We start from the raw sequence: 13,227 nt of genomic DNA, 5'->3' as shown, positions 1-13,227 counted from the left end.
ATGTAAAATGCTGAGCCGCTGTATCTAAGCCGGCCATGTTTGACGAAGGATCACCGAAGCGCGTGTCTGGGTTGGTGCCATCCTGGACGGCAGACGCATTATGGGTAAATTATCTCGACAGGAAGGACTATGCTTACCATGCTGCAGTTGCACTTTCCTCCTCGTATTGTATGTTGCTTGTCCTTACACGTGTCACTGCCCATGTGATCTCCTCCAGTGATGTCGCCATTTCTTTCCTGCACTGTTATCTTTTAATTGTATTTGATACATGTCTTAATAAAGTGATCTCATACATTTTATATATTACGCGGACTGGCAATTTATTGTAGGTTTAGTATAAAGCTATTTTTGCCATAGGTATTGCTTTATACAAGTCCTACTTACGGTACTATGTCACTGCCATGTATATAGGGCGGCCATTTATATCAAGGAATTTGGAACATGGTACCTGTTCTGTCTTCATACACGTTCCCAGCGCGCAGTCTGATATTCAGTATAAACCATTCCGGTCTTCCAAATAAGAGGACTGTTCTCTGTCGTCTAACTTGTTTATTGGTAAAACAGGAGCATTTGATGTGTGGAAAAACGATAACAATACAGGAAGTTGTATACAGTATAGATGACATGGAATATAACATTAACAGAGAAACCCTAATACTATACATAGTATTGCATAGCTAACAAACAGTTACTACCTCTTTCCTGAGACAGAGATAGGTCTCTTACCAGATATGCTTGCACAAGGATGGTGAGGTTTGAAAAGGAGATATGCAGGAGACCGCTCTGCTGATGTCCTGCAACATGAAGTTTGGAAACTGGGCTTCTCTTTCCCAGAATGCCTAGCACCACCCACAATGCCTAGCACCACCCACAATGCCTAGCTCCACCCACAATGCCTAGCTCCACCCACAATGCCTTGCTCCACCCACAATGCCTAGCACCACCCACAATGCCTAGCATCACCCACAATGCCTAGCTCCACCCACAATGCCTAGCACCTCCCACAATGCCTTGCACCACCCACAATATGATAATCTTTATTAACAAGAAAACAAAGTGCAGTACATTTTTACCACCGCTAGATGGTGCTGTAACCTAATAACCACAGAAATACAGGAATTGCAGCAGAATGAATTAGGGAAGAAATAGACGTGATCTGAGATGATTCTTAAACTGTGGAAAATGAACCAAGATAATTTTCTAGCCCTGCTGGGCAGAACAGTACCTCTGCTGGCAGGCATTTTTTATTGGTCTTATGTTCGAAAAGTTGTCTCATAGTTATGCCCTTTGGGAGGAAAAAGAGGTCAAAACCTATGTCTTGAGGATCATTCCCCTTTATCATTTATGACTAGCCATGAAGCTCTCTGCTAGTGCTGCCTCGAGGTGTCACTTCAGAGACCCAGAGATGCGGCTGACAAAGTATGGATGGGCTGCAGTTGGGGTGGTGCAGATGGCCCAAGTTGAAGTTTTCCATCAGGAGCCTTTAGTTACGCCCCTGGCAGCATAGGAGTAATAGGAGACATCAGGATGGGGGCACATACTTATTACCCATCTGTGTAATATGTATATTGGCAGAGAATTATAGCTCCTGGCGATCCTGTCCGAATGCTCCAATCTTCTCCCACAGACAGCGCACCACCTCAGCCTTGCAGCTGCATCTCTTGGCCCTCATTTCACAGATCCAGGGCAGCTTAGTTCTGCACGAGGCCGGGTCCAGCCGGGGACTTGCTTTCACACAATAATGGCTGCCTATCTTCTGGAAATCATTTCTGTGTGAGGGGACAAACATAGAAATAGAAGAGAGAAGACACCATGATAAATCCAGCTCCAGGGAGGGCCCACCTCTGCCTCGCCCATGCAGTGGAGCACAACATGACACAGGAGAGGACGCTCGCTTCTATACAAGAGAACGATTTTCCCATAGTTCACACCTTGCAGATTTTCATTATGGAAAGTTTCCATTTGGCTGCAGTTCTGTCTCCAGATATCACTTTTTACTACGCAAACGCTGAAATCAGTAGTTGTAGACATACAGTCAGGGACAGCTAGAGGGCAGCTGAGGGTTGGGGTCATGGACAGTCAGGGACAGGCGCACTGTCAGTAATATTATTAGGGGGAAGCTCGGGGGCAGAGACACCATCACTAGTACTCATATGGACAGTAAGGGTCAGGCACACTGTCAGTAACATCATTAGGGGGAAGCTCGGGGGCAGAGACACCATCACTAACACTCATATGGACAGTAAGGGTCAGGCACACTGTCAGTAACATCATTAGGGGGAAGCTCGGGGGCAGGGCCACCATCACTAACACTCATATGAACAGTCAGGGTCAGGCGCACTGTCAGTAATATTATTAGAGGGAAGCTCTGGGTCAGGGCCACCATCACTAACACTCATATGGACAGTCAGGGACAGGCGCACTGTCAGTAATATTATTAGGGGGAAGCTCCGTGGCAGGGGCACCATCACTAACACTCATATGAACAGTCAGGGACAGGCGCACTGTCAGTAATATTATTAGGGGGAAGCTCAGGGGCAGGGCCACCATCACTAACACTCATATGAACAGTCAGGGACAGGCGCACTGTCAGTAATATTATTAGGGGGAAGCACGGGGGCAGGGCTACCATCACTAACACTCATATGGACAGTCAGGGATAGGCGCACTGTCAGTAATATTGTTAGGGGGAAGCTCCGTGGCAGGGACACTATCACTAACACACATATGAACAGTCAGGGACAGGCACACTGTCAGTAATATTATTAGGGGGAAGCTTGGGGGCAGGGCTACCATCACTAACACACATATGGACAGTAAGGGTCAGGCACACTGTCAGTAACATTATTAGGGGGAAGCTCGGGGGCAGGGCTACCATCACTAACAATCATATGAACAGTCAGGGACAGGCGCACTGTCAGTAACATTATTAGGAGGAAGCTTGGGGGCAGAAACACCATCACTAACACTCATATGAACAGTCAGGGACAGGCGCACTGTCAGTAAAATTATTAGGGGGAAGCTCGGGGGCAGGGCTACCATCACTAACACTCATATGAACAGTCAGGGACAGGCGCACTGTCAGTAATATTATTAGGGGGAAGCTCGGGGGCAGGGACACCATCACTAACACTCATATGGACAGTAAGGGTCAGGCACACTGTCAGTAACATTATTAGGGGGAAGCTCGGGGGCAGGGCTACCATCACTAACAATCATATGAACAGTCAGGGACAGGCGCACTGTCAGTAACATTATTAGGAGGAAGCTTGGGGGCAGAAACACCATCACTAACACTCATATGAACAGTCAGGGACAGGCGCACTGTCAGTAATATTATTAGGGGGAAGCTCGGGGGCAGGGCTACCATCACTAACACTCATATGAACAGTCAGGGACAGGCGCACTGTCAGTAATATTATTAGGGGGAAGCTCGGGGGCAGAGACACCATCACTAACACACATATGGGCAGTCAGGGACAGGTGCACTGTCAGTAATATTATTAGGGGGAAGCTCGGGGGCAGGGACACCATCACTAACACTCATATGGACAGTCAGGGACAGGCGCATTGTCAGTAACATCATTAGGGGGAAGCTCGGGGGCAGAGACACCATCACTAACACTCATATGGACAGTCAGAGATAGGCACACTGTCAGTAACATTATTAGGGGGAAGCTCGGGGGCAGAGACACCATCACTAACACACATATGGGCAGTCAGGGACAGGTGCACTGTCAGTAATATTACTAGGGGCAGTAAATTGGCATCAGCACTATATATATATAGTACCAGGTATAATTTATACTGTCAGATATAACACTATATACTCTATGTATGAGGCTCCTATGATGTATTGGGGTGGTGAACAGTGATAGTATATACCACACCTGGTACTATATAATATATATATATATATATATAGTACCAGGTGTGGTATATATTGTTAGATATTACACTGTATATACTGTATATATGAGACTCCTATAATGTACCGGGGGGGGGGGGGGGGGGGGGGGGTGAGCAGTGATATATATATATATATAGTACCAGGTGTGGTATATACTGTCAGATATAACACTATATATACTGTATGTATGAGGCTCCTATAATGTACCGGGGGGTGAGCATTGATATATATATATAGTACCAGGTGTGGTATATACTGTCAGATATAACACTATATATACTCCCGGCTCTCCCTGCTGCCTCTCCCGCCGTCACTCACTTGATGGATCCGTCCGGCCACTTCCAGGAGTCATCCTCTCTATGTAGACCGATCCAGTAACTTTCTCCTGTGCTCTCAATCAGATTCTGAAACCAATGAAATCACAAGAACTTTTCAGAACTTTCTCAAATTTTCAAGATCTCTGCTTGTTTCAGTGAATAAGAGACTCTTGTTTCTATTTAGTGGCAGTAACCCTGGACATGGCTTAGGGTATCTTCACACTAGCGTTTTTCTTTTCCGGCGCTGAGTTCCGTCCTAGGGGCTCAATACTGGAAAAGAACGGATCAGTTTTGTCCCCATGGATTCTGACTGGAGAGCGATCCGCTCAGGAGGCATCAGGACGTCTTCAGTTCAGTCTTTTTGACGTTTTAGGACAGAGATAAAACTGCACCATGCTGCGGTTTTGTCTCCAGCCAAAAAAAACTGAAGACTTGCCTAAATGCGGGAACCGGCAGTTTTTTCCATAGGAATGTGTTAGTGCCGGATCCATCCTTCCGGCCTGCGCATGAAAAAAAGGTGAAAAAATAAATGCCGGATCCATTTTGCCGGATGACACCGGAAAGACAGATCCGGCATTTCAATGCATTTCTCTGACTGATCAGGGTGAAATGAGCCAAGAAAATAGTTGTAATCAAATCAATGTGTACCCCAGGACATGATGGGGGTGAGAAGAGCAGCGCAGGTCAGGATAGGAACCTCGGCGCGCGCTTCGCCTCAGCTTCGTCTTTGCTGTACCTCTGTCTTTGGCTGTTGGTTCTATTGAGTGATAGGTTTCACCTTAGAGTTTTGTTCTTTTTAGGGATTTGTACACGTTTACTGTGATGTTCTTATAGGCTACAATTTTACCTTCTTCTTCTATTGGGCCAAACAATTATTGATATTCCTTTTTTGATTTGACCATGTTTGTATTCAGAACTTAGTTGTGCTTGACATGTGTGGCGAAACCAACCTCGCCACGGTGTTTTGGAGGGGACTGTTTAAAAGCCTCTTGCCTCAGGATTATGGCCCATAGTAACTTTTAAACCCCTGAACCTATTCCAGGGAATTTTGGATAGGTTTGTCCCCAAGTTATACTGTTTAAATTGATGTAAGTTATATGTATGGACAATGTAACCTCACAAAGTTGTAACAACTTATAATAAGTGTAACTTGTCAGCTTGGGAGGAATATGCTGGGTGTGGTTCTATTGTCCCATTGTCCCATTGTGTGTTTAAATGGTGATGTCTGTCCTGTTGTCTCCACATGTGTATTGGTGATCTCCCCTTTGTCCTGAGAGATAATTGGATTGTCTTCGGTCGTCTACCAGGCGGAGAGGAGGAAACCATGATGCATTGTGGGGATATGTTAAATGTCTGTGTTTGCTGTGGGGGTGTGCCATTGTGTGTTTGGGTGGTGATGTCTGTCCTGTTGTCTCCACATGTGTATTGGTGATCTCCCCTTTGTCCTGACAGATAATTGGATTGTCTTCGGTCGTCTCCCAGGCAGAGAGGAGGAAACCATGATGCATTGTGGGGATGTGTTGTGTCTGTCCTGTGTCGCAGTCTCCCTTCTGGTCCTCTAGGGGGCGGGAACGATTGGTTGCTGTATTTACATTGTGTGTGTTGTGAATTACTGATTGGTTGGATTTCAAAACCCTGTGGGCAGTACTATGTTTGGTTTTTATCAATAAAAGAGGCTGTACTTGAAGTACAGTCAGACCACTGCTTGACCCTCAAGACGGAGCCTTGTCTCGTTATTGGGGGGATTCCCTATATGCTGTTAGAGACTGATTGCCAGGAGTGTAAGCTGACTGTACGCTTTTCCTGTTCGTCTGCCGGCAGCTATCCGCGAGGTTCCAGTTTGGAGTGCTATTTTGTATGCAGTTCGGGAGGTTGGTGTTCTGCAGTAGCTGTGCCTGTCTCCCGGAAAGGGGCATATCGCCTAAACGGATTTTAACCCCTTGTCTGCTGAAACGGTGCCGTTACATTGGTGGCAAGCAGCGGGATCGTTCCTACAGCCAGAAGGACAGCTACAGGAGACACCATTTCTGTGGATTCTACAATTTAAGGGCAACGCATGTCTCAGTACAGTGACCCTAAAAGCACCAGGATGGAACCAGCAGTGGAGTACAGATACTCTGTTGAGGAATTTGACCGTATGATGTGGTTGCGGCTGAACTTCTTCGGACCCAATCTAGCTGAGAAGTACGTGAAGTTCGTGAGGAGTCTAGTGTCTAAGACCCTACTATACCGGGCAGAAGGTGACGGTCAGCTGCCACGTTGGGTGGACCTCCATCGGAAGTTACGGTTGCGGGACAGTGGGAGCCCAGTCTCCATTCCCCAGCGGCAGTGTGAAGTGCAGGGAGAGGAGAGCAGCGGCCTCCCTCCCCAGCGGCAGGCTGAGTTACAGGGGGCAGAGGTAGTTGTTCCTGCCCCCCAGCAGCAGCAGCATAATTTTTTGGGAATTGGGAGCCGGGTCTCCATTCCCCAGCGGCAGGCGGAGTTACAGGGGGCAGAGACAGTCGGTCCTGTCCCCCAGCGGCAGAGTGTCCTACAGGGAATAGAGAGCCCAGTCTCCTTTCCCCAGCAGCAGGACACTGTATTGGGAGCGGATGCGGTCGGTCGCCCTCCCCAGCGGCTGGAAGTATGTATGGGAGAGGAGCACGTTACCCCCTCTTCCCAGCGGCAGCTTAACGCACCAGGGGGAGACAGTAAGCCCCACAACAGTGCAGATGGGACCGTGGTCTCTGCACTTACAGCACAGGGGGTAGGGACAGTCGGTCCTGTCCCCCAGCAACAGGGCTGTTTAGCCAAAGGGGAGACAGTCGGTTTCCCACTCCAACAACCAGACTCCAACCAGGCTTCTTCCGTGGTAGTGCTGGCACCAGGGCAGAGTACCGCTGATCCCTGCCCACAAAGCAACCTCCACTCCAAGCCAGGGAGCAACTCAGAGACCGGGAGTACCAGCTACAAATATAACCTTGGTGGATTCACTGAACAGAGCCAGGCTACGAAATTCAGCAGGTCCAGTATTTGGTTGTGGGTGGGCTGCCAGACTAACTCAGGTACCGACCGGCGTGAGGTCAGGTATCTGGTTAGTCTTCCCTGGGGGGGGGAGATGTGTGGCAAAACCAACCTCGCCACTGGGTTTTGGAGGGGGCTGTTTAAAAGCCTCCTGCCTCAGGATTATGGCCCATAGTAACTTTTAAACCCCTGAACCTATTCCAGGGAATTTTGGATAGGTTTGTCCCCCAAGTTATACTGTTTAAATTGATGTAAGTTATATGTATGGACAATGTAACCTCACAAAGTTGTAACAACTTATAATAAGTGTAACTTGTCAGCTTGGGAGGAATATGCTGGGGGTGGTTCTATTGTCCCATTGTGTGTTTAAATGGTGATGTCTGTCCTGTTGTCTCCACATGTGTATTGGCGATCTCCCCTTTGTCCTGAGAGATAATTGGATTGTCTTCGGTCGTCTCCCAGGCAGAGAGGAGGAAACCATGATGCATTGTGGGGATGTGATGTATCTGTTCTGTGTCGCAGTCTCCCTTCTGGTCCTCTAGGGGGCGGGAACGATTGGTTGCTGTATTTACATTGTGTGTGTTGTGAATTACTGATTGGTTGGATTTCAAAACCCTGTGGGCAGTACTATGTTTGGTTTTTATCAATAAAAGAGGCTGTACTTGAAGTACAGGCAGACCACTGCTTGACCCTCAACACGGAGCCTTGTCTCGTTATTGGGGGGATTCCCTGTATGCTGTTGGAGACTGATTGCCAGGAGTGTAAGCCGATTGGATGCTTTTCCTGCTCGTCTGCTGGCAGCTATTCGCGAGGTTCCAGTTTGGAGTGCTATTTTGTATCCAGTTCGGGAGGTTGGTGTTCTGCAGTAGCTGTGCCTGTCTCCCGGAAAGGGGCATATCGCCTAAACGGATTTTAACCCCTTGTCTGCTGAAACGGTGCCGTTACAATATGTTTATCAGCTATTGGTGGGTGATAGCGGCAGAGGCCGTGGAGGTTGGCATTGCCTTTCTGCTGGTGTTCCCCGCTGTTTTTATTTTATTGTGTACATTATGATACGTTATGAATTTGTTGTAATAAAATGAATTCTATTTATGATCATTTTGGGCATTTTGTCGTTGTTTGTTTGTAAACAACATTGTAGGTATATTTTGGTCTTCTAAACTTTTGCCCAGATTTACAGTTTCACATATTGAGGCTTGTTTTTGGTTTATCCTGCTCTCAGCTGAGGGTTTGCTACACTTTTATCCAGTCTCTAGACAATGCTCTGTGAGCTAAACATCATGGACTCGAGACTGATACATTGTAACAAACTAGCAGAGTCATTTGTGCCACCGCTGCTGATTGATAGAGCTAAGCTGATGGGGACCCTGCCCTTGTGTTGTCACTGAGGATGGTGAATTTCTTCTCCCACAATTCACCTCATCTTTCTTTCCTTCATTAGTATCTTCTCCCACAATGCCCCTCACATTTCATTCCTCCACTGATATCTCTCCCAACAATGCTCCTCACCTTTCCTTCCACCACTGATATCTCCCCCCACAGGGCTCCTCACCTTTCCTTCCACCACTGATATCTCCCCCCACAATGCTCCTCACCTTTCCTGTCTCCACTGATATCTCCCCCCACAATGCTCCTCACCATTTCTTCCTCCACTGATATCTCCCCCCACAATGCTCCTCACCTTTCCTTCCTCCACTGATATCTCCCCCCACAATGCTCCTCACCTTCCTTCCTCCACTGATATCTCCCCCCACAATGCTCCTCACCTTTCCTTCCTCCACTGATATCTACCCCCAAAAGGCTCCTCATCTTTCCTTCATCCACTGTATCTCCCCCCACAATGCTCCTCACATTTCCTTCCTCCACTGATATCTACCCCCAAAAGGCTCCTCACCTTTCCTTCGTCCACTGATATCTACCCCACAATGCTCCTCACCTTTCCTTCCTCCACTGATATCTTCCCCACAATGCTCCTCACCCTTTTCCTATCTCCACTGATATCTCCCCCCACAATGCTCCTCACCTTTCCTTCCCCCACTGATATCTTCCCCCCACAATGCTCCTCAACTTTCCTGTCTCCACTGATATCTCCCCCCACAATGCTCCTCCCCCTTCCTTCATCCACTGATATCTCCTCCCACAATGTTCCTCACCTTTCCTTCCTCCACTGATATCTCCCTCACAATGCTCCTCACCTTTCCTTCCTCCACTGATATCTCCCCCCCACAATGTTCCTCACCTTTCCTTCCTCCACTGATATCTCCCCACAATGCTCCTCACCCTTTCCTTCCTCCACTGATATCTACCCCACAATGCTCCTCACCTTTTTTTCCTCCACTGATATCTCCCCACAATGCTCCTTCGCCATTTCTTCCTCCACTGATATCTCCCCCCACAATGCTCCTCACCTTTCCTTCCTCCACTATATCTTCCCCACAATGCTCCTCACCTTTCCTAGCTCCACTGATATCTCCCCCCACAATGCTCCTCACCTTTCCTTCCTCACTGATATCTCCCCCCACAATGCTCCTCACCTTTCCTTCCTCCACTGATATCTACCCCCAAAAGGCTCCTCATCTTTCCTTCATCCACTGATATCTCCCCCCACAATGCTCCTCACATTTCTTTCCTCCACTGATATCTACCCCCAAAAGGCTCCTCATCTTTCCTTCATCCACTGATATCTCCCCCCACAATGCTCCTCCACATTTCCTTCCTCCACTGATATCTACCCCCAAAAGGCTCCTCACCTTTCCTTCGTCCACTGATATCTACCCCACAATGCTCTCACCTTTCCTTCCTCCACTGATATCTTCCCCACATGCTCCTCACCTTTTTTTCCTCCACTGATATCTCCCCCACAATGCTCCTCGCCATTTCTTCCTCCACTGATATCTCCCCCCACAATGCTCCTCACCTTTCCTTCCTCCACTGATATCTTCCCCACAATGCTCCTCACCTTTCCTAGCTCCACTGATATCTCCCCCCACAATGCTCCTCACCTTTCCTTCCTCCACTGATATCTTCCCCCCACAATTGCTCCTCACCTTTCCTTCCTCCACTGATATCTACCCCCAAAAGGCTCCTCATCTTTCCTTCATCCACTGATATCTCCCCCCACAATGCTCCTCACATTTCTTTCCTCCACTGATATCTACCCCCAAAAGGCTCCTCACCTTTCCTTCGTCCACTGATATCTACCCCACAATGCTCCCTCACCTTTCCTTTCTCCCACTGATATCTTCCCCACAATGATCATCACCTTTCCTATCTCCACTGATATCTCCCCCACAATGCTCCTCACCTTTCCTTCCCCCACTGATATCTTCCCCCAACAATGCTCCTCAACTTTCCTGTCTCCACTGATATCTCCCCCCACAATGCTCCTCCCCTTTCCTTCCTCCACTGATATCTCCTCCCACAATGTTCTTCACCTTTCCTTCCTCTACTGATATCTCCCCCACAATGCTCCTCACCTTTCCTTCCTCCACTGATATCTCCCCCCACAATGTTCCTCACCTTTCCTTCCTCCACTGATATCTCCCCCACAATGCTCCTCACCTTTCCTTCCTCCACTGATATCTACCCCACAATGCTCCTCACCTTTTTTTCCTCCACTGATATCTCCCCCACAATGCTCCTCACCTTTTCTTCCTCCACTGATATCTCCCCCCACAATGTTCCTCACCTTTCCTTCCTCCACTGATATCTTCCCCACAATGCTCCTCACCTTTCCTAGCTCCACTGATATCTCCCCCCACAATGCTCTTCACCTTTCCTTCCTCCACTGATATCTTCCCCCACAATGCTCCTTACCTTTTCTGTCTCCACTGATATCTCCCCCCACAATGCTCCTCCCCTTTCCTCCATCCACTGATATCTCCTCCCCACAATGTTCCTCACCTATGCTACTCACCTTTCCTTCCTCCACTGATATCTCCCCCCACAATGCTCCTCACCTTTCCTTCCTCCACTGATATCTCCCCCACAATGCTCCTCACCTTTCCTTCCTCCACTGATATCTACCCCCAAAAGGCTCCTCATCTTTCCTTCATCCACTGATATCTCCCCCCACAATGCTCCTCACATTTCCTTCCTCCACTGATATCTACCCCCAAAAGGTTCCTCACCTTTCCTTCGTCCACTGATATCTACCCCACAATGCTCCTCACCTTTCCTTCCTCCACTGATATCTCCCCCACAATGCTCCTCACCTTTCCTTCCTCCACTGATATCTTCCCCACAATGCTCCTCACCTTTCCTATCTTCACTGATATCTCCCCCCACAATGCTCCTCACCTTTCCTTCCTCCACTGATATCTTCCCCCCACAATGCTCCTCACCTTTCCTGTCTCCACTGATATCTCCCCCCACAATGCTCCTCCCCTTTCCTTCATCCACTGATATCTCCTCCCACAATGCTCCTCACCTTTCCTTCCTCCACTGATATCTACCCCACAATGCTCCTCACCTTTTTTTTCTCCACTGATATCTCTCCTCACAATGCTCCTCACCTTTCCTGTCTCCACTGATACCTCCCCCCACAATGCTCCTCACCTTTCCTGTCTCCACTGATATCTCCCCCCACAATGCTCCTCCCCTTTCCTTCATCCACTGATATCTCCTCCCACAATGTTCCTCACCTTTCCTTCCTCCACTGATATCTCCCCCACAATGCTCCTCACATTTCCTTCCTCCACTGATATCTCCCCCCACAATGTTCCTCACCTTTCCTTCCTCCACTGATATCTAGCCCACAATGCTCCTCACCTTTTTTTCCTCCACTGATATCTCCCCTCACAATGTTCCTCACCTTTCCTGTCTCCACTGATACCTCCCCCCACAATGCTCCTCAGGAGGGTTTCAGTATCTCTTACTTGCAGCTCGATGAGCTCATCTTCCACTCTGGCCAGTGAGGCTGATTGGCTTGTGCAGTCTACTTCAGCATCAATTCTCGCTTTCTTCTGACTGGAGAAGTAGTAACACATCTCATCAATCTGATGCCACCACAAGGGGCAGTAGTTAAAGGAGTCAGATGTATTTTCTGGAAGCACAAGGAGGTGGAGAATGAGTATTCAGAGGTAGCAAAAAAATCTAAAAATGGCCTAATATTTAGATGGGTCTAAAGCGACTGCAGGTGGTGGTAACACAAGCAGGCGGGGCATCAAACTGCCAGCCATAGTCACGCTGGTGGTAGGTGCTTCCAATGAAACGTGGTATACAGTGTATATATATGTACAGTGTACTCCTGTCTAGCCTTTCCCATTGATCGCCTTTCTTTGCTACAGAATTTTGCGTCACAATTCTGGCACAAAATATATCATTGTAGACCACACCCCTTTCTAAATAAGTCACGCCTCTTTCCCACTTAGCCACGCCTCCTTGGTGGGCCTGGCGCAGTGGGCTTTTGTAATGCTACATGCTCTGTTACACGGATCATGGTAAGCGGTACATGTCTGTTACGTGTGGATCGTGATACTTTTTTCTTACCTGGATAGTGATGCATGTCTGATGTGTGGATTGCGGTACGTCTGTCACGTGGCTCGTGGTGCATGTCTGCTGTGTGGATCGTGGCATGTTTCGTGGTACACTTGTATTACGTTAATCGTTGTACATTTGTATTACGTGAATCGTGGTACATGTTAGTTATGTGGATCATGGTATATGTCTGTTGTGTTGAACGTGTTCATGTCTGTTACATGGATCGTGGTAAGTCTGCTCTGTGGATCATGGTGTGTCTCTGCTCTGTAGTTCGTGGTACGTCTCTGCTCTGTGGAACGTGGTATATGTCTGTTGTATAGATTGTGGTATATGTCTGTTTCGTGGACCATGGTATGTCTGTTACGCGGATCGTGGTACATGTGCTACATGGATTGTGGTACATGTTAGTTACGTGGATTGTGGTGTCTGTCGTGTAGGTCGTGATAAGTGTCTGCTGTGTGGATTGTGGTACGTGTCTGTTACATGGAATGTGGCACATGTTGATAACATGGAATG

At 48.0% G+C, this 13,227-nt stretch overlaps 1 protein-coding gene across 1 annotated transcript in view; it reads right to left on the bottom strand.

Annotated features, from left to right (window-relative positions):
* Positions 1-520: 520 nt before the first annotated feature.
* The window catches only part of LOC122924908 (C-type lectin domain family 10 member A-like), a 74,234-nt gene continuing 61,527 nt past the window's right edge, over positions 521-13,227 (bottom strand). Inside the window, exons 7-9 of the mRNA XM_044276449.1 lie at positions 12,108-12,274; positions 4,229-4,314; positions 521-1,769 (exon numbers count right to left, since the gene is read on the bottom strand). Of these exons, the coding sequence (XP_044132384.1) occupies positions 1,580-1,769; positions 4,229-4,314; positions 12,108-12,274 (443 nt within the window). The 3' untranslated portion in view covers positions 521-1,579. The remainder of the gene's footprint in view (positions 1,770-4,228; positions 4,315-12,107; positions 12,275-13,227) is intronic.

Source organism: Bufo gargarizans, chromosome 1 (genome assembly GCF_014858855.1).
Source record: "Bufo gargarizans isolate SCDJY-AF-19 chromosome 1, ASM1485885v1, whole genome shotgun sequence".
Taxonomy (NCBI): Eukaryota; Metazoa; Chordata; class Amphibia; order Anura; family Bufonidae; genus Bufo; species Bufo gargarizans.
Note: the sequence above shows the minus strand (reverse complement) of the source record. Positions and strands in the feature narration are given on the sequence as shown.